Source organism: Polyergus mexicanus, unplaced genomic scaffold (assembly GCF_030449975.1).
Source record: "Polyergus mexicanus isolate NDT 795.1 unplaced genomic scaffold, iyPolMexi1.0 SCAF_23, whole genome shotgun sequence".
In the NCBI taxonomy this organism is placed as follows: Eukaryota; Metazoa; Arthropoda; class Insecta; order Hymenoptera; family Formicidae; genus Polyergus; species Polyergus mexicanus.
This window is the reverse complement of record NW_027223343.1, coordinates 2,899,308-2,922,391: the sequence shown is the minus strand read 5'-3', so window position 1 is coordinate 2,922,391 and position 23,084 is coordinate 2,899,308. Positions and strand designations below refer to the sequence as shown.

Here is a 23,084-nt window from a genome sequence, read left to right as displayed (position 1 = left end):
AAGCAGTGGTATCAACGCAGAGTACTAGCCCGCTTTGTTCCCTACAACTTTTATCGGTGTCGTTTTCCTTCAAATGTTAATCCTGAAAAGTTATGAGGGTGGAACTTTTAAAATGGGACACCCTATATGTATATATATATAGAGGGTGTCCTAGACCACCCGTAACCCCTTTTCTTTAAAAAACTAAGCATTTTAGTGAAAAACGTTTTGAACAAAAATTGTATGGTTTTGAGGGGAACATAAGATGGTGCCATTGGTTTGACCTTGGATGGCATTGTTAAGGTCAAGTCAAGGACATCTTTAATTTCTTAAATGAAACCCTCTATTTTTTATTGCATATTTTTATAGCTTATGTCGAGAGCTTTCCAAAACACTATAATAAATATAATATTTTTATAATACTATAATATATATAATATTTTTTCATTAAGTACTTTTTGAGTTATTTTATATTTTAATCTCACATATTTTGATATAAAAAATTAAATATCTTGTAAAATATTTAGTTTTCGATAATCTTACCGTAATATTTTTATGTACAGAATAATGAAACAAATCAATTAGTATAAAAAATAATTGTTTTTAAGAAAATTATTTACAATGTATTTTTTTAAACAATTATTTTTTTTTGCACTAATTGATTTGTCTCATTATTCTATACATAAAAGTACAATATTACGATAAGATTATCGAAAACTAAATATTTTACAAAATATTTAATTTTTTATATCAAATACGTCAGATTAAAATATAAAATAACTCAAAAAGTATTTAATGGAAAACTACTTTATTATAGTGTTTTGGAAAGCTCTCGAGGTAAGCTATAAGAATATGTAATAAAAAATAGGGGGTTCCATTTAAGAAATTAAAGATGTCCTTGACTTAAACTTAACGATGCCATCCAAGGTCAAACCAATGACACCATCTTATGTTCCCCTCAAAACCATACAATTTTTGTTTAAAACGTTTGTCTCTAAAATGCTTAGTTTTGGAAAGAAAAGGGATGTACGGGTGGTCTAGGATACCCTGTATATATCAATACAGGGTAATTCAAAACAACCTGATGTCCTCGAAATATCATATTCATAAGCAAATTCTGAGATGATTTCTTCTTTTACAAAATTTTGTCCGAAGCTGAGTTTTTGAATTATAATTAGAAATAGTTAGCTGTTTACGAGTTCGATATAACTGGCAGACAGGCACGGCCCAACGTATCACGAGATTAAATTTCACTTCACAATTTCATAATAAAATTACTGGGAACATTACTGTTTTTACTGCAGTACTTTCTTATCAGTCGCAAACATTCCTTCCGCACAAATTGAAACTACATGTACAAGAGTCAGAAAGTAACCAAACTATTCTTTATAAATAATAATAATAAATCGGTCGTATTTATCGTGGGATTTTATATCTTATTGCGGAAATTGATATTTGCGAGTGATAATAAAGTACTGCAGTAAAAACAGTAATTTTTCCAGTGATATTTATTGTAAAATTGTGAAGTGAGTCTCGTGACGCGTTGCACTCTCCCTGTCTGCCCGTTATATCGATCTCGTAAGTATTGGGTTGAGTAAAAATTTTTGGTATATTTTTCAAAGTCATTTATTTATATAAAGAACAAAGATCAATCAATATATTTTCCGTTTTGTTCGATGACCTTTTGCCATCTTTCGGTGAGCTTTATAATTCCCCGTTCGTAGAAGGATCTGTCTTTATTGGCGAAAAACTGAACAAGGTGCTGATTTACCGCCTCATCTGAATTTAACGTTATTCCACGCAAGGCGTTTTGAAGAGAGCGACCAAGTGGAAGTCTGACGGCGCAATGTCAGGCGAGTATGCTGGGTGGGGCAACACATCCCATCCAAGCTCCAATAATTTTTGACAGGTCGCCAAAGATGTGTGTGGTCTCGCGTTGTCGTGATGGAACACAACTCCTTTACGATTGACGAGCTCCGGACGTTTATGAATGACAGATTCGTTCAGACTGTCCAATTGCCGACAGTACACATCCGAATTGATTGTTTAGTTCCTTGGTAGGAGCTCAAAAAACACCACACCCTTTCAATCCCACCACACTGAGAGCATAACCTTCCTCTGATGAAGTTCTGCTTTTCGTTTGAGACGAATCATCACGTCGGGACCAAGACCGTTTGCGTTCCACATTGTTGTAAACAATCCACTTCTCATCACCAGTTATCATTCGTTTCAAAAAAGGATCGTTTTCTTCACGTTTCATGAGTATATCGCAGATGTTTATACGCGCCGTCAAATGAACTTCTTTGAGTTCATGAGGAATCCAAATATCGAGCTTGCTTATGTATCCCAGCTTCTTTAGGTGGATGTGAACATTTTTTTGACTGATTTTCAATGTTTCTGCAATCTCTCGTGTCGTGTAACGTGGGTTTGACTTGATCAATGCCTTTATTTTGTCGTCATCAACCTCAGCGGACCTTCCTGACCGAGGAGCATCTTTGAGATCAAAATCACCATCGCGGAATTTCTTGAACCAGTTTTGGCACTGATGTTCTTGTAGAGCATCGTCACCGTAAACTTTACGCAATTTTTCACAAGCTTGACGCGCGTTCTTCCCTTTACGGAAGTAAAACAGTAAAATATGGCGAAAATGCACAGTTTGGTCTTCCATCTTCAAGTTGTTGTAAAATCTCCAAAACTCAACCAAATCGCTCAATTTTTTTTTTAGAATGAAGCTTAAACCGTCAACTGTTAAACGATATGTAACAAACATATGTGTGAATGACTCTAGTACTGTCAAAACTGAACTAATGCCATCTGTTGCAAAAATACGCAATGACTTTTTATTCAACCCAATAGTTAATTATTTGCAATTATATTGTAACTGAAAAACTAAGCTTCGAACAAAATTTCGGAAAAGGAAAAATCGTCTCAGAATTTGTTCAAGAATATAACGATTTTAAGGACAACAGATTGTTTTGGATTACCCTGTATATACTCACACACACACACACACACACACACACACACACACACACACACACACACACACACACACACACACACACACACACACACACACACACACACACACACACACACACACACACACACACACACACACACACACACACACACACACACACACACACACACACACACACACACACACACACACACACACACACACACACACACACACACACACACACACACACACACACACACACACACACACACACACACACACACACACACACACACACACACACACACATACATATATATATATATACATATGTATGTATATATATATATACTCCTACATATCCATGTATACAGGGTGATTCAAAACAACCTTCTGTCCTTACAATGTCATATACTTGACACTATTCTAAGACGATTTTTCCTTTGCCAAAATTTTTTCCGAGGCTTAGTTTTTAAATTATAAGCCAAAATAGTTAACGAATTACGGACCGCGTACACAAGGCAGGCAGGAGCGGAGCAACTCACCGTCCCATACTGGTGATTACGTGAGGCGCTCGCTGCGATTAACTGTTTGCTACATGGGATGTATGTGTGAGAGAATGTATACGCGTATACACACAAATACACATTCTCTCTCTCGCTCACTGACTCTTACCTTGTATGTAGAGATTCGTTGCCCTCATACGACTCAATAAGTAATATTTCCGTGTGATACAACGAGTAACTAGCAAACCTTTTTTCACTCACAAATTGTACCACTTATCGAACTTTTACGTATTAATCCACGCACTTTATCGATAAACTGAATTTATTAAAAAAAACGATGTTATTATACGTTATTATATTTTCATATTTTATAGTTTTATGTTTTCGAAACTATCGAATTTACAATGTCGGAGGCTTTAGCCGATCACAGGACACATGATAACGTCCGCGTCGATCACGCGTAATGTGATACATTCAGTTGTTCGGCAGCCGGCAGCCGGCAACGCTAGTACCGATATAACTTGCTTGTTGTCGTCGCCCAGTTTCCGCATCGAATAACGCGTTTCTTTCTTCGAGATATTTTAATAATTAATCGGTAGTAATCGGTAGATTGTGATTAACCGTTATAATCGTTAATAAATTCAATTTATCGATAAAGTGCGTAGATTAATTCGTAAAAGTTCTATAAGTGGTACAATTTATGAGTGAAAAAAGTTTGCTAGTTACTCGTTCTATCATACGGAAGTATTACTTATTGAGTATTCGTTGAGGGCAACGAATTACTACATAAAAGGTAAGAATCAGTGTGAGAGAGAGAGAGAGAGAGAGAGAGAGAGAGAGAGAGAGAGACAGAGTGCATGTGTGCGATCAACTGTTTGCTACACGCGATAGGTGTAAAAGAGAAAGACAGAGAGAGAGAGAGAGAAAGAGAGTGCGTGTGTGCGATCAGCTGTTTGTTATACGCGATGGATATAAAAGAGAAAGACAAATAAGAGAGAAAGAGAGTGCGTGTGTGCGATCAGCTGTTTGCTACATACGATGGGTGTAAAAGAGACAGAGAGGGAGAAAGAGAGAGAGAGAGAGAGAGAGAGAGAGAATGTGTATGTGTGTGTATATGCGTATACGTTCTCTCTCACACATACACTCCATCGTATGTAGCAAACAGTTGATCGCAGCGAGCGCCTCACGTAATCCAGCATCGGACGGTGAGTTGCGCCACCCCTGCCTGCCTCGCGTACGCGGCCCGTAATTCGTTAACTATTTTGGCTTATAATTTAAAAACTAAGTCTCGAAAAAAATTTTGGCAAAGGAAAAATCGTCTTAGAATAGTGTCAAGTATATGACATTGTAAGGACAGAAGGTTGTTTTGAATCACCCTGTATATTTGTACACGCCAATAATATAAATTCTGGATATACTGTAGCGTTCCCCACATTCAAATATACATCCACGCTGTACGCATCCATATATGTCATACATGCAATACGTCGTTGTACACAGAGAAAATATATAGAATATCCCTCATTAAAAGCAATTTTTTGGAACCGTAAATTGTTTGATCAATTTAGAATTGATTTTTTCCTTTACAAAAATGTCAAGACATTTAATGCTTTCCTACATTGTTAAAAAATGTGTTCTCTTGTTAAAAAATATGCCGGTTAAAAATTTTATGTTAGATATTTATGTATTATAGTGTTAATTATGTGTTAACATTCATGTGTTAATTTAATATATTGCTGTTGTGTGAACTCAAATGTTAAATTATTAAAACTACTGAAAAAAATATACAATTAATACAATATATACAATTAATATTATACAATAATGTGCATATATTTTTAGTTTATAATAAATATATATGTTCCATATTATTAGTGATAGAATTGATTTATCAAAATTTACACAAAAAAAATATTGATTTTAGTCTATAAGAGTGAGAGTGATTATAGAGCATCAATAACATTTTTCTAAGTTAATTTTATTATTATAAATATATTAATTTTATACAAAATATATTTCAAATTACTATAAAGGTTGCATTTATTTTGTGTTGAAATATCAATATAATATTAGTGTTATCATTTAACATATCTGTGTCATGTTAAACCAACACCAAAATTTATATGGATTGTTTGGGACTTGCGATATATGTTATATGTTATTTAAAGTAGTTTAATATATTTAAAATTTTTTGTAGAAGCGATTGAAAAACTGAAGATACTTTTAAAAATTTTAGAAGCTTTAAAGAAACAAGAAAAAATGAAATATAAAATCATATTTAAATAAATTTTACTTCAATAAATCTTTAAATTGGAGCTAATTGAATATATAATGTTAAAAATTGAAAGGTTGTGACGGGCCGCTTTCGTGAGGTTGGATAAAGCTCTGTCGTGATCAGGGCTCGAGAAAGTGGTGAGACACGATGATAGATCATAGTTGTAAGTCAATTTCTTTATTTGCCTTTTTTCGGCAATGATTACATACACCGCGCGCGGCGGTGTGCGGACGCGATCGCTGTTAGATGCGCGGTTTTATTAAATAAATAAATGCGGAAGATTACACAAATTGAGCGCAAGGCGTACAATATTGATATCTAAGCGACAGATATTCGGCGTGGTGCGTGGTCGTGTTTGTTGTGACGGGCGCCGTGTATATAAAAACGCTGTATGGATTATCTCGGCGCGACGGTTTTTTTTGCGTCTACGATAGACGCGTATTTTCAGCTGTTCGGGATGCGGTCGGATATCGAAAAATCTCGATCGGGCAGCAAACTCGCTGTCCCTATTCCGTACGCGGAGTAAAGATGACCGTTCGGAGTCGAGAAAGCTCGACGGGGTGGCGAACCCGCCAATCCACAGTCCGTCTGGTCGGAATGGTCGGATGGTAGATCGTTTGTTCGAGAACGCTCGAGGACTCCGCTCTTTATCTATTCGGTCGGAAGGGTTGAGAGGAAACGCAAGCGATGCAGATTCCAAGAATGCTCGGCGAAGGCTGCGAACTCGTCAACCCCACGCTCCGTTGTGTTTGTGTATTTATCAGGATCGGTTTCGGAATATCTTGTGTGTACTGCTCGAGCTGGATCAGATACCGGTCTGGTGCCAGGATGTAAAAATGCTGCCGTTTTATACCCGAGCATCTAACGGTAGCCGCGTCATTTGCCCCCGGGTGGGAATAATAACATGTTTTTTTCGGCGGGTAATTATAACGGTAAACGCGTCGTTTCCCTTCGGCGGGCGGAACGACGCGGCGTTTCGGCGGGTGACGCTCGGGTTCTTCCGGCAGCACTCGGTTGTGCTCGGTCTTCTAGAGCTTTTCGTAACGGCGGCCGTATAACGGCCGCCCGGTTGTTTGTAATGAAACGTTTAAAATAGGGCGCTATGTGCCTCTGCCATTATCCGATTGGTGGTCGCCGGGCGGCAGACTTCTGGCTGGTCTACGTGCCGGGTAACGATAGGGGGTGCATCATTACAAAGTTGCGATAAACATTGACTGTCTCCGATATTTTTGCTGACGGAGAAAATAAACTCAAAATCGATCAAGAAATTTATAGTTGCAATGAAGTACATTTATTGATGAACATTCTGTATATTGCCAACTAACAGATATTGTTTAGTTGCGTACTGTCTCTACCTGATTGATTACTCGTGGATACCGTCCGTCTCTCTCTGTCAGCACTCACACACTTAAGACGGCAAGAAAATGGTACAAAAGAAGGAGGTTGTAGATTCGAGAATGCCGCATCATCGGCACCAGGCGTCGGTATTATTGTCGTAGATTACCAATAAAGCCGGCTGTTAAGAAATCTCTATAAAGGAAAGGAGGTGACTGTATGGCAGGACAACAATGGTCCAAAAAATCCAGGTAGCCTCTTAACAGGACCCTACGTATGCAATAAGGGGTATCTCAAAGATAATATTTTATCGTCCAGTTCATTTTAATTTTAATATGAGGGATTTTAAGATGATCTTACAAATGAATCTTTATTTCTTTCAGAGTGATTTTGCTGCTCGTCATTGATATTGCTTAAGTGTCATTCGAATCATGAATATCTAAAATATATACAATATATATATATATATATATATATATATATATATATATATATATAGAAGAAGTAATTGAACATTAAACATTGTTATTTATAAGTTATCTAATATACGCGTGCAAATAGACTTTTAAAGGAATTAAAATTTTAAGAAAGGCAAATGTCATATTTAATATAATTATTTTGATTTATAATAATTTTCTGTTAATTTCTCATGTATAATTAAATATAGGATGTAACAAAGCGCCCGTCAGCAACTTTTGAGAAAACAATGCATTTTCGTGAAAAATGTTTCATGCAAAAGTTGTAGAGCGTATTATATAATAATATTAGTATGATCTTGAATAGCACCGTCAAGGTCATATAAAAATTACTTTGAGTTTTTTAAATGGAACCCCCTATTTTTCATTACATATTCTTGTAACTTATCTCGAGAGCTTTCCAAAACACTATAATAAAATATTTTTTCATTAAATACTTTTTGAGTTATTTTATATTTTAATCTGACGTATTTGATAAAAATTAAACAATTATTAATAAAATATTTAATAAAATATTTAGTTTTCAATATCGAATCTTACCCTAATACTTTTATGTACAGAATAATGAGACAAATCAATTAGTATAAAAAAATAATTGTTTTTAAGAAAATTATTTACAATGTATTTTTTAAAACAATTATTGGTTTTTTTGCACTAATTGATTTGTCTCATTATTCTGTACATAAAAGTATTATGGTAAGATTATCGAAAACTGAATATTGTACGAAATATTTAATTTTTTATATGTCAGATTAAAATATAAAATAACTCAAAAAGTACTTAATGAAAAAATACTTTATTACAGTGTTTTGAAAAGGTCTCGACAAGGGCTATAAAAATATGCAATAAAAAATAGAGATTTTAATTTAAAAAATTCAAAGTGATTTTTATATGACCTTGACGGTGCTATTCAAGGTTATACTAATATTATTATATAATACGCCACTTAGAGCTCTACAACTTTTGCATGAAACATTTTTCATGAAAATGCATTGTTTCTTTAAAAAACTGCTGATACGGGTGCTCTGTTACACTTTATATATCATATTCGAGTCAAAATGACATATACTCTAATATAACAAATAGTTGAATTAAAATCACACCACATATTATACTTAAATGCACATTTATATATTAAATCTCTATTGCAACAAAACAAAATGTTATTTGTTGTATTGTATTTCCAATTTTTTAATCATGCACGATATTTAGCATATTTCTGATAATAATAGTAAAATATTGAAAAAAAGAAAATTGATCATTTTTTTTATGTAAAAAATTGTGCGATAAGATCCTTTAAGAGTTCGGAGCTAAACACATCTGAAGCACATAAATGATACAACATTATTGATACTGTACACGCATAGTGCGAACAACTATAAGACTTTGGCTAGCGCGCGTTTAGCATATATAAATTTATACACATTATTCAATGTTTAAAAATATTGATTGATATCGTATAAGAAGGCAAAAAGAAACATTAAAAAGTTATATGTAAGTATATCCGTGTGTAAGTACTAATGTCGAGAACAATAACCATTATGTAACAGGAATATGTGAAATAATGGTTAAAAAAAAATACAAAGTAAGTTTTATTTTTGAAGCAATTTTTCATCAAAATATACGTCCTGATGGAAAAAAAACCTGTATATAGATTTTTAATGTAATTGTGATTTTAATACTATGAACGCTGATCTTAAGCTGTTTAGAATGGCTTTGTGTCTTTACCGTATTCAAGAAAAGAAAAAGAATATCATATAATCTCTCTGGTTGGTAATAACCCAATACTATATACAGGGTGTTAGAAAAATCTGGAAACGGTCAAATATCTTAAAAACGAAATTTTTCTGAAAAAAATGTTTCGAACCAAAGTTGTAGGGTTTTAAAAGTTCTATTTAATGATCATATCCGTTTGACCTTGAGTGGAGGCGTCAAGGCAAGGTGAAGGTCAACATAATTTTTTAAAATGGAACACCCCATTTTTTATGACACAGTATTAAAGATGACAGCGAGACGTTTCTAAAACACTACTTGATGACCTATTTTAGTTGAGAATTGTCTGAGTTATGAGCTTTGGAATTTACGGTGCCGCTAGCATTAGTATTATCCAGGATGTACCGCGTGGAGGTTGCATGGTCGGACCTTACACGCGCGCGCGCGCGCGCGCGCGTGTGTGTGTGTAGACGGGTTTTTACTGAATTAAGTGTTCAAATTGTCCTCCGTCTGCTGCTTGACAATGACCTAATCGTAGGTAAAATTCATTTCAAACGTTTCGTCTCATTTCTGGTGAGATAAGATTTACTTGATGCGGTATGCGTTCCCTAAGGTCTCCCAAGTTAGCAGGTTTCGGTAGACTTTGAAATTGGTTCATGATCTGCATAAGTATCGTTAAACAAAGTCGCTACTTGTTTGAAGGACCTAACACGGTCACTATATCCTCGCATCATCAATATTGTAATTCTTTCCCTTTCAGTCAATATCATGTTGGCGACTACCGAAGATAATTTCTTCCTTTGCAAAAGAAATTACTTTGACTTGATATACTACGAATAAATAATTTGTTACTTGTATGACGAATACGATCTAGTATCAAGCATGTAATAAATTTTCTTCGATAAAGATGGGTCCAAAAACCAAAAACCCGTCGACATTTTTTTTTTTTAAGGATACTACATGTGGAAATCGCATGTGGTTATCGGACCCTTCTTTGCTACACACACACACACAGACGCATACGCACACACGCAGGTGTAAGGTACAACCATGCAACCTTCATGCGGTACATCCTGGATAATACTAATGCAGCACCGTAAATTCTAAAGTTCATAACTGAGACAATTCTCAACAAAAATAGGTCATCAAGTAGTGTTTTGGAAACGTCTCCATTTAAAAAAATCATGTTGGCCTTCACCTCTCCTTGGCGCCTCCACTCGAGATCAAACGGATTAATTAGAACTTTTAAAACCCTACAACTCTGGTTCGAAACATTTTTCTCAGAAAAATTTCGTTTTCGAGATATTTAACCGTTTCCAGACTTTTCTAACACACATGTGTATATATACAGGGTGTCCCATTTCAAAATTTCCACCCTCATAACTTTTCAGGATCAACGTTTAAAGAAAAACGACTCCGATAAAAGTTGTAGGGAACAAAGGGGGCTATCTAATAGTGATCTTGGATTTGACATTAAAGGTCATTTCCAAGGTTATTTGAAGGTCAACTTCCATTTTTTAAATGGGAACCCCTATTTCTGACCCCGGATTCTGAAAGAGTGAAAAAATTAGAGTTGTATATCAAATTGACCCTAGGGGTCATCTAAAGGTCAAATCTCTCCCGTATTTCCCAGGTTGGTATCTTGTCATGATAGCAATATATCGAAAGAATGATCTCCATAAAAATTGTCGAGGTCATCGGAGGCCACCATCTGGTGACCTTGAATTGTACCTTAACCCTCATTTTCAAAGTGTGAGAAAAATAAGACAAAGGTCATAACTCAGAATTCGGTTCAAAAAGTTACTAACTCAGAATCCCAGAATTCTCAGAAGTTTTCTTAAATTTTAATAATTTCTGGAAATTTTGAAAATTATTTGAAATTTGTCATTAAAAATTTCTCAGTTCTTTTTCTCGATCAACTGATCATATTATTGATAGTTTATTGTAAGTATTATTGTAAAATCTCTTCTACCTGCCACAGTGTGTACGTAACGTGAATTTATCTTTCTGAATTTCTTCGTACTTTGTAAACATGCCGGATTACACAAGGAATGAAATTGTTGACATTCTATTAATTCTTGGAGAGTGTCGTAATAATTATCGTGCAGCAGAACGATTATATCGTAGACGTTTCCCTGGCAGAGGTCAGCATCCTGCTCATAATGTGATTGCCAAAATTGAAAGACGTGAGAGATAGGGACTTCGTAGAATACGACAGTCGTCGTATTATGACAATCGAGTGGAACGATCCACGAGTTCTTGTAGTGTTAGCTATGGTCAATTTAGATTCACATATTTCACTACGACAAATAGAAGTGCAATCTGGCATCCGGCTCAAAGAATTTTGAGACTGCATAATTTCCACCCTTATCACATAGCCTTAACCCAAGGCTTATTTCCTCATGATTTCCAACGAAGATTAGCATTTTGTAATTGGGCTCAAGCGATGTTACGTCAAGATCCAGAATTTTTCAGATACGTTATGTTTTCTGGTAAAGCTACTTTTCATAACACAGGCCAACTAAACCGACATAACTGTCACTATTGGTCTGTAGAAAATCCACATTGGTTCCGTAAGGTTGATCACCAACAGCGCTGGAGTCTCATAGTGTGGTGCGGTATTGTGAATGGTTATTTAATTGGGCCTTATTTTTTCGAAGGAAATGTCAACTCAGCTAGATATCTCCATTTTCTAAGACATGAATTACCAGATCTTTTAGTCAATGTTGATCTGCAAACACGACAACGTATGTGGTTCCAGGAAGATGGGGCACCTGCTCATAGGAGCAGAATCGTTTAACGATTTTTGCATCGTTCAACGATTTTTGCATACTCCCGTCGGTGGATAGGAATTAGTAGCCATGTTGAGTGGTGCCCCAAATCTCCTGATCTAACAAGTCTTGACTTTTTTCTCTGGGGCTTTTTGAAAAATATGGTCTATGCAGATGCACCAACAACCAGAGAAAATATGGTGCAATGAATCACTGATGCTTGCAGGAACATACCAAGACATGTACTTTTGTCAACTGTTCAAAACTTTGAACGGAGAATACAGCTATGTATTAGCAATAATGGGGGCATTTTCGAAAATCTAATTCGGTGGAACATCAAATTTTTTTTTCATTGGAACTCTGCACAATCTTGCCTTCATTGGCTGGATTATTAATGGTTTTGCCTTCATCGGCCGGGCTCAGATTCTTGCCTTTATTGGTCGGGTTCATCACGATCTTGCCTTCATCGGCCGGGCTCAGAGTCTTGCCTTCATTGGCTGGATTAAAATGGGACCTGAAAATTCTTCCTGCTATGTCCTCGTCATGGGTCCTGGACATCGAGTAGCATATCGATGACTGAACGCAGGCGATGGACCCTCGAATGATCATCTGAACGTGAAATGATCCCTTACAACTCTAATGTAAAATTTTCCGCTCTTTCAGAATCCGGGATCAAAAATAGGGGTTCCCATTTAAAAAACAGAAGTTGACCTTTAAATGACCTTGAAAATGACCTTTAATGTCAAATCCAAGATCACTATTAGCTAACCCTCTTTGTTCCTTACAACTTTTATCGGAGTCGTTTTGTTTCAAACGTTGATCCTGGAAAGTTATGAGGGTGGAACTTTTAAAATGGGACATCATATATATATATATATATATTGTTGCGTCCCTGCGGGTCGTCTGTGACCGTTATTCCTGAATCTGCTGTACCCGTCTCCGGGAGAACGTTGCTAAGGGTTGTTGTTAAACAACGGCGTTCATCTGAAGAGAGATCGGCCATCTTAGAGTCTCGCGACGGATGCCATTCCGGGCGGACGTATTCGAGATTACGATAACCGTTATTGTTCTGTGTTCCTTGTATAATATTGTTCTGTGTTATTATATTAAAGTTCCTTTCGTTCTTTCAAAGGAGTGTTAATTATTTACTTGCGGTACGCGAGTGTCGGTTGTGTCACGCGGATTCGAGTTATATCGATTTCGATCCGCGGACGCAACAATATATATATATATATATATATATATATATATATATATATATATATATATACGTATATATAATTTTTCCCACCTGAAAACTATTTATAGGCTCGACATTTTCGTATTAAAATTTTCGTCTCAAAATGTTACAAAGAATTTAGGAACACTCTGTATATTCATATAAGGTTTATACAGGATGTTTTAGGTCAGGTTAATGAAATTTCAGGGTCTTATAAGAAATTGAACTTGGAACAAAAAAGCTCTTATAAACATAGGTCTGGAAACGCTTCGTTAAAAAGTTATATTGTAGTCGAAAAATCACGTTTTCTGATGATTTTTAAAAATAAATTCAAAATTCATTCTTTTATTCATTTGAAAAAAGTAATAAAATAAATCTGATGTGGGTAATTAAATAAGAAACTAAATTACATCAATTTCATTTAATTTTTATAAGTTGTTCAAAAGAAAATAAACTCATAACAACGAAAAAGCAGAAACTTGAAAAAATCACCTTTTGATGATTTTTGTGTAAATACTACATTCATAATGCAAACATTGCAAATGCAAACATAAAAATGTTCTTATTAAATGATTATAACTAATTATATTTACAGAGAGTTTCTTAGCTATAACTTTTTAACAAAGCGTTTCCAGATCTATGTTTATAGGAACTTTTTTCCAAATTCAATTTCTTATAAGGTCTTGAAGTTTCATTGACCTGAGCTGGAACATTCTATATAGGGTGTATCCTAAAAAGTGGGAAGTATTGCAATGAGAGATTCAGGACAGAAAAATAAGAGAAAAAAATTCATATAAACATATGTCCGATATGACCGTGTTTTCACGTTATAGCTTGTTTTATTTTTCAACAGGATTAAGATAATTACGGTTACAGGAAGTGCTCAAAATGACTACCTCTAACTTGAATACAGGTTTTAACATGTCTCATCATAGATTGTCTGACTTTTCAAAAATTCCGGGTATTGCTTGAATTTCCCGACAATCATCTTTAACACGTTGACAAAGTATCTCGACGTTGTCAATGGGTGTTTTGTAAACAATGGATTTTAAATGCCCCCACAAGTAATAATTGAGTGGATTCAGGTCTGAAGAGCGGGCTGGCCAGGCAATAGAACCAGCATGGCCTATCCATCTACCAGGAAACCGATATCCAAGTATGCTATCTTAACTCTGTTGGAAAATAAAACAAGCTATAATTTGAAAACTAGGTCATATCGGACATATGTTTATATGAACTTTTTCTCTTATTTTTGTGTCCTAAATCTCCCATTGCAATATTTCCCACATTTTAGGATACACCCTGTATATAAACAATACGAAAAGTTAGTAAAAAAATTTCGATAAATATTGACAAAAGGGGACCCAGCTTTAATGACCTTGACCTTGATATAACTCTCAAAAGGTTTTAGCCGTCGCTCGTTGTTCATTAAAAAATTATTAATAAAAAAAGTTTACTAAATAAAACATAATTTTTCTGACACTATGTACATTTAATAGAGCGTATTTTAGCAAAATCATTTATTCATGTGTAATAAATCGAACGCATAGGCAGGGGGAGGGGTTCCGCTCTTCCGCATATATTTTACAACGCGAAACGAAGTCCATCCCACAATTATTGTGTGGATGGGAAAGTGTATGCGTGGACATAGTGGGTTCCGTCCCCCCCTCCCTACGGGGGGGCTCCACTTCCAGAAGATATAACCTAACCCAAACCTATATCCCAGGGGTGAATTATTACTAATAAAAATGCATCCCTTGGACATGGGTTGAATTTTCGCGTTTGGTTGGATTTCTCCGTTTCTCTTCGATTTGCGAGTCCGATCTCCATTTTTAAGTTTCATATTCGTGTTCAGGAGGCAAAAATACATAAGAATTAAGTATTCTTACCCATTATTTATATATATAGATAAATTTTCCGAAGGTTGACCCGCGTTTGGTTGGATTTTTGCGTTTTTCTTAGATTTGCAAGTCCGACCGCCATTTTTAAGTTTCATATTTATGTTCAGGAGGCAAAAATACATAAGAATTGGATATTATTACCTATTATTTCATATAGATGGGTTTTCCGAAGGTTTACCTTTTTTTAAATAATGAGCAAACTATATCCAATAAATAATTAATTTAACATAGTAATATTTTATTTTTGAACGCCCTATATACAAACTTGTATGTTTATTTAAGTGTATGTGTCGTGACGTGACGTTTTTGAGACGTCCGGCACAAGGGCCGAATGGCCCGATCGGGAGCGGTTTTTCGGGGGCCTGCGTCTTCCTAATTTAGGGAGAGAGCGGCCCGATGGTCAGATCAGCGGGATCTGACTTTTGGTTAGAAAAAAATCGAAAATGTAAGCTCGAAAAGAGCCCGCGAATTGGTTGTCGGCACAAGGTCGAGCGGCGGGATCCCATCCGGCGGAAGGAGAGGAAGAGAGAAGAGCGGGAGTCCAGGACACCAAGGACACAGGAGACGTCAGGTCGTAATTGTTAACTATTAAAAGACACTTTTGGTGGCTAGTAAACATCGCTGCCGGTAATGTATATTTCTTACGGCAGGAAAGGAAAGTGGAGGGCCGGAATAATCCGGCCAACGGGGGGGCCACTCCACCCGCACGAAGCGTTGGAGTCCCAAGGACGGGGCGACGAGCGGACTCTCAATCCGGAACCTATTCCATCAAATAGGGAAGAGAGCCGATCGGGCGCAGCCGTAAGCCCGCACCTTTAAGCCGAACAAGAAAATCTGGGAAACTCTGGGGTGATGAAACCACCAACACGGCCGTGATGACAACAAGGATCGCGAGGATCGCAGGACGGCCCTGCATAACGCGAAAGCGCCACAAGTGGCGCGATAGCGATTTATCGCGCCGGCGTGTCTCCTGTCTGCAGGACTCTCGCTCGGCACTGTTCGGCGAGCCTTTAGGAAGGACGCAGGTCGCCCAGAGCGTGCGAGCGAGCACGAGATCGCAAAGGAAAGGCCGAGATATTCCTGCCGGTGGGACGAGCATCGTCGACCGATTTTGTTGCCGAATAATTGTAGGTAATTAATTCGGATGAGTCGCGCCCTTAATAGTTGTCGAGCCACGCGTTTTGGTGGATTAACTTGGTGAATATTTTTGGTAGATTAAGTCGCACGGCCGACGGGCACATGTCGCTCATCCGAATTAGGTAAAATAGTCTCTCTCTATTCACTTCGCCGCCGCCGACAGTCATTAGTGTTATTTTCGCGTTTGTCTGTATAATATTTTGTGAATTATCGTGATTTTTGCGTTCACGCGATCGATATTCCGACTCGCGCAAAGTATTGCGCCGCGCGATTCGTACACCACAGTCGTTATTGATAGTTTCCGTATTGTTTCTGTGTATTGTTAGCGCGTGTTTTGTGAGTATTGTAAGAAATTAGAGTCAGGAGAAAGCGAAATCCTAAAACTTCGTACAATAAATCTATCGGGTGTCTGTGAGCCCGCTATTAGTTTCCGCGAGTCCTGCGAGTTAGATATTCGGTATTTCAACGGAAAGGTCACCGTCCTTGTTATTGAGACGTATATCGGCTTACCGCGAGCCGGACCAACGGACCGATATGAGTCGTGCAAACTAGTATTTTCTATTATATCGAAGCGGATTCACGAGCGTGCGTAAAGTAGTTACCGGCGTATTCGAGAGATTTCTTTAGCTGTCGCGGCCTAATTAAGTCTCGTACGGCGGAAATCCTCGCGGCCGAGAAGTCGAGTTAGAGCGCGTAAGACGCCCGGTAATTTGATACTGTTGCGCACGGTCGTGCCGATCTCCGCGGAAATAATATATCTTATTCGCCTGTAAAATAATTACTGTCATCCAAGGCTATTATTTATACGAACTACTCTATACTCTTGTTTCTTTCGTTTTAAATATATTATTGTTATCTTTGTTTTAATCGACCGAATGCTCATTTTGGCTCCCGTGTTCTCGACTCTCAAGATTTCTCCCGTCTTCCCCGAACCCCCCCCCCCCCTCTACCATTTCGGGTATACTGAATAGCCGCGGAATTTTGCCGTCGCGTTAATTATCGGTCGCGCGATTATCTTTTGGTGTTGCGTTTATCGTGAATGGTGCGGCCTGCCGTACCTGGCGCCCAACTTGGTTTATTTTGCGATTCCGGGAATTTTTGTGGATCGCGAGATCGATAGTCGAAATACGCGCCGAAGGTATACCGTGGGCATCGGAGAACCGCCCGCCGAATAAATAATTATTAATTAAATAATTTTAAAAGAAATATACGGTTACAAATTGTGTAGTATACAAAGGATTATTTTTGTAAACTAAGTCCAATATCAATTTTTTCATTGTCATACTACGTACAAACCTTGATTTATACAAATCTTTGTTTGTTAATAACTTTTCAGTAAACGAGCGACGGCTAAAACCTTTTGAGAGTTACTCAGGATGATGACCCTGACAACATATGTCAAGATCAAGGTCATTGAGGTTGGGTCCTCTTTTGTCAATATTTACTAAAATTTCTATAAAGTTTTCTAATTAGGAAAGATATCGATAAGACAAAGTAAGAGAAATATGAAACTTTTTATTTCATAAATATAAAATAAAGGCTCTCTCGAAGATAACAAACAAAGGAAACTAGGCAATTTAAGAGCCGAGCGCGGTTACACTTGCGCATATATTTAAACTATTTATCCCGGTAAATTTTGTCCGGTAAATTTCGTACGTTTCGGTCCTGATATCGGACCATCTTTAGCAAGTGCTGTACAAAGAAACAAAATATGTGGATCAAAGATTACATAAACAAAAAAACATACGTATTAATCAAAGTATGCACATATTTCGAGTTATGACCTACAGTGCCGATGAGAAAATGAGATGAATCTCCCTCCGGTGCCAGTCATGAAGAAAGAAAGTCACGTAAAGAACTATTCTAATTTCCTCCTTATTTCTAAGAGTTACTGTAACACATGTATGGATGTGTTAAAATTAATAATCTAATAAAGCGTCGGAGATAAAACGAAGGCGCGACTCACCTCAATATCGAGAACACTACGAGTCAATGGGAATAAGACATAACTGCCGGTTGTTAGGTAAAAGTCCGCTTGTCTGGCCGACATAAGATGCATCGCAGTCTTTGCAGGAGATTTTGTAGACTACGTTGCTGCGTAGTTCTTTGTACAGATTATCTTTATGCACGCGAATAAACGATAACGTGGAAGTATTGGATGAAGAACATATATATGGGAAACGTTCGGAGATGATTTTTATAAAACGACAAACTAAAAGTTTAAATCTCCAGAGCGATACGGAGAGTTTACACTAGGCATATACTACGATTGTAGAAAATCTATCAAGAATTTAAAAATCTGAATTCAGCGCGCGTTGATGCGTCACAGACGCTTATTTTTCTGTTCTTGTGGATAGTCTATATTTATTATTTATTTGTTCTTGTTACAATGTCATGCGCAAACTATTGATTTATTTGACATTATCATATGCAAGTTCTATCTAACAACCGACAGTTGTGTCTTATTTTCACTAACCCGTAGTATTCTCTATGTTGAGATGAGTCGCCTCTGTTTTATCTCCGACGCTTTATTAGATTATTAATTTTAACACCTCCATACATGTGTTACAGTAAGTCTTAGAAATAAAGAGGAAATTAGAATGGTCCTTTACGTGACTTTCTTCTTTCACGGCTGGCACCGGAGGAAGACTCATCTCATTTTCCCACCAACACTGTAGGCTATGACTCGAGATATGCGCATACTTTGATCAACACGTATGTAACCGCCGTATGTTTTTTTGTTCATGTAATCTTTGATCCACATGTTTTGTTTCTTTGGTTTATTTGTACAGTATTCGCTGAAGATGGTCCGATACCAAGAACGAAACGTACGAAATTTACCGGAATAAATAATTTAAATATTTGTGCAAATGTAACCGCGCTCTTATATTCAGCCCAGTTTCTTTTATTTGTTTTTACTTCATATTTCAAGAAAATAGATGCTACGTTTCTAGATTACGTGCGAAATAAATGTGTTGCCGCATCATAGTGAATAAGTATAGTAGAACATCAGAAATTATTTACCAATTTAATATTACATGTACTGTAATGTGGACGATAGTCTTCTGTAAATAATAAATAGAGAGATCATTTTTTGCGTTACTTGGAATGTGCAATGTGTTAATTAAGGTTTCAGTTGTGATAGCAAAAAGATAATTAAGAGCTGCCAAAATAAAATATTAGCGTACAGGGGCGTATGAATAAAATAAATATAAGCAACATTTATAATTTCACTTAATAATTTACATGGTCACGTATAAACTTTCGTGGTATCAAAAAAGAAGGTTACAATTCTAAAAATTAACATGCAATATTTATGTGCAGAATTGGCATATGCAACAAATAAGCCAAGTGTTTAATAGTAGCAGTATCAAACATATTATATATTTGAAAAGTAGGAAGTAATAGAATTGTCTGCTAATAAATGTTAAAAATGAGATAGAACATCGTTATAAATATTAAACTTATTAAAATTCATGCGATTGCCATAAGGTGATTATCCTATTTCAAATTAAGCTTCGAGTCAAAACATTTGCAATGCCTATATTGCCTTAATCAGAAGAATAATCTTAGAACTCACTTGAAATATTTCTGTTTTTTGACTTGTTCTTTTTGGAGGTATCTTTTGCTTGACGATTTTCCTTATTGTCAATATTATCGGTTTGGCTCTCATAGTGATCCTGATGCCATTCATTTGGATTGGTCTGACCATTCTGACGAGCGTTTGAAGAACTAGTCCGATATTCGCTTTCATCGTTATTCGTCATATCGGATGAAATAGTACATGTGAGGCATACAGCAGGATGCAAAGGCGATCCTGTACGAGGAAGAGTAGAGCTTACACGATAGAGATGTCTCTGGCCCGGTCTCATGGATGGAATACCGATGAAATATCTGATGAGAAAAAGTGCAAGTTTTGTTTTTATATTAAATTGCATTAATCTCTTTTCTTTAATACTGCACAAAAATAATAAATTAGCTAGTGGATTACTACATTGAAAAAAACTTCTAAATCCCCCAAAAAATTTTGTTAATAAAAACATTATTTATTTAAATTCTTGCAAAGAGAATTTAATTATTTCAATGAAGCAGCAAATATATTTGAATTAGTCAAATATAAAATGAAATATCCTTTTATTTGCAAATAAAATAATAAGTTTTTTTATTTTTATTATACTAAATTACTCTCTTTAAAATATATTTTTTAATTTTTGTTTGCTTGTTTCAAAAACATAGGTTTTCTTTATTTTAATAAATAATTTTTTATCCTCAAATTAATATTTTTTTATATTAAATTTTTAAATAGTGTATTTTAAATATAATTTCTATTATATGCAAATTATAATTTATTTAATATAACAAAACATTTTTGGAAACAAAGAATATATTTATCTCAGTAAAAAAAAATCAAAATTAATAAAATATATTTATTTGATTAAAAAAGATTGGTAAATTTCTATATTAGCGTCACATTATATCACTTCCGATTTGCCTCATAATTTGACATAATGGAGTTTCCTTTCGATCCACAATTAAAAGTTATGATATTTTAAAACCGGGCAAATACAATATATCGTTCTTGGGGAAAATCGTCAAGTGGTCGCTTCAAGCGCTATTAAGGTGATCCTGACCATCATTTTTTTTACCGATCGAAAGCAATTTTTTGCATTTGTAATACTGTATAGCCATTACAAAGCTGGCAAAACCAAAAAATTGCGTTTAGTCGGTAAAAAAAATAAAGGTCGGGATTCCCTTAACAATTGAAAATAGTGACTGATCGATGCTTGCAACAGACTGGATATATTTTGATATAAATTACCAAGCTTATATTTTAAAGATGCGATCCGCTTAAAGAATGGGTTCCGCTCTCCTACAGGGGGACTTCATTTCCGGAAGATATAACCTAACCCAAACCAAATTTTAGTTTTAAATCAGAAATAGGTTTGAGTTAGGTTATATCTTTCGAAAGTGGAGTCCCTTGTGGGGGGGGGGGGAGAGGGAGGTAATCCACTGCGTCCACGCATGTACTTTCCACACAAGAATTGTTGGGTGGAAATCTTCTCCTTGTAAAATATAGGGAAAAATAGGGTAAAACCGAGAATTTTTTGGATTTCTCTTCTTACAAAAAATCAGAGAGTAAAACAAAATTGCTTGACCGTTAGTAATCTTTAGTAGACCTTAAACTATGAGAAAATGAAACTAGTGGCTGGAAAAAAAATTTTGGATACCAAGGATAACAAGATTTTTTAGAGAAGTCAAAATATCCGTTTTTGTCGGTAGAGTAAAATCGAATACCTTTTTGAAAACATGTAAAACACTATGCAATTACAAAATCTAGATTTATTTTAATCAAAATACAAGACAAAGATATATTTTATCAGGGTTGGGAAAGTTATTTTATAAAAGTAACTCGTTACCATTACCGTTATTTTTTCTAAAAAGTAACTCGTTACCGTTACTCGTTACCAATTTTAAAAAGTAACTCGTTACCGTTACAGTTACTAAAAAGTAACGAGTCGTTACAATTTCCGTTACTTTTTTACAATACAAACTAATAAATTATTTTGCATTAGAAAAACTTTTAAAAAATTGTAAGCAAGATTTCATTCAAGGTTTATTACAAAATAAATGATTAAATTTTAACAAAATTCTTTATTAATTTTTAATAAAATTTGTTGCTCCATAGTATCATCATTTAAATGCCCTCTTTGTGGTGTTAATACAGAGCCACCGATGCTAAACATTCTTTCTACAGATGCACTGCTTGGTAGAACTGTATTATATTTAATAAAAAGTTTTTTAAGTTTTGGATAGTCGTTTAACATTTCTATATTACAATTATTTGATTTTAAAAACCGTTGCAATTCTTCTTGTTCAGATTCATTTCGCACCATTTTTTGCTCAAAAATGAAAAAATCATCGTGATCGTCAGATTTTCCAGCTTTTGAAGAATTTTCAGTTGATCGGATTCCCAATAAATCCTCCAAGTAATTTTCAGCACGTTTTCTTTTTTCTCCGGTTAACCAGTTTAACTTAAATTTTGGATGTAAACATGCTGCTATTATTAATTCTTTTGTTTCAAATATTGTAAGAAATCTAAAATCAAATATAGTAAATTAAGCGACATTGTTTGTTTTATTGAAATTAATACTTTTGAATCAATAGTTTAAAATAAAATAATATTTTTCAATTAAATCCTTATTTAAAATTAAATAACATATGTATTAATCAAATTAATAAGTTACCTTTTATTTAAACCTTGCTGAATAGCTTCAACTAATGAATGGCAATCTATAAGGTCAGATTTATTGAGATTTTCTAATTTTCGTTGCAAGGTACTTAGAACTGGTAGTAAATGAGAGTTCTGCTTTTCCGAAAAGATAAAGTTCTCATTGGATATCGCGCGTCGCGTCATCGCACTGGTCTGCAAGAGCCATAAGTTGATCAATCACATTCAAGCATTTTTACAACATAATAAGAATGCTAATTGGTCGATTTGCTTACGGCTTTACGGTTAAGATAAAAATTTTATCACGCACAATAGCAAGAATAATATCTTAAATAAATCAAAAAATTTGAAAAAAGTAACGATAAAAGTAACTGTTAAATTCGTTACTCGTTACCGAAAAATGTAACAAAGTTACTTTTTCCGTTACAAATAAAATTTGTAACGCCATTACCGTTACAGTTACCGAAAAAAAGTAACTGTAACGGTAACGGCGTTACAAGTAACGCGTTACTTCCCAACCCTGTATTTTATTGACAAAAATCACAAATATATTCTCTTGTTCTACATTGCTGCAGAAC

The 23,084-nt window shown here is 35.4% G+C and overlaps 1 protein-coding gene and 1 pseudogene across 4 annotated transcripts in view; one reads left to right on the top strand and one right to left on the bottom strand.

The window, feature by feature from the left end:
• Positions 1–6,669: 6,669 nt before the first annotated feature.
• LOC138942524 (inactive dipeptidyl peptidase 10-like) overlaps positions 6,670–23,084 on the bottom strand; it is a 37,545-nt gene continuing 21,130 nt past the window's right edge. For 3 of the 4 annotated variants that reach the window (XM_070312780.1, XM_070312779.1, XM_070312778.1), the window contains exons 10-11: positions 19,858–20,171; positions 6,670–7,499 (exon numbers count right to left, since the gene is read on the bottom strand). In XM_070312780.1, coding sequence (XP_070168881.1) covers positions 7,474–7,499; positions 19,858–20,171 — 340 coding nt within the window. In that variant the 3' untranslated portion in view covers positions 6,670–7,473. The remainder of the gene's footprint in view (positions 7,500–19,857; positions 20,172–23,084) is intronic. The other variant, XM_070312781.1, reaches the window with a different exon arrangement.
• On the top strand, positions 11,282–12,585 carry LOC138942733 (uncharacterized; annotated as a pseudogene).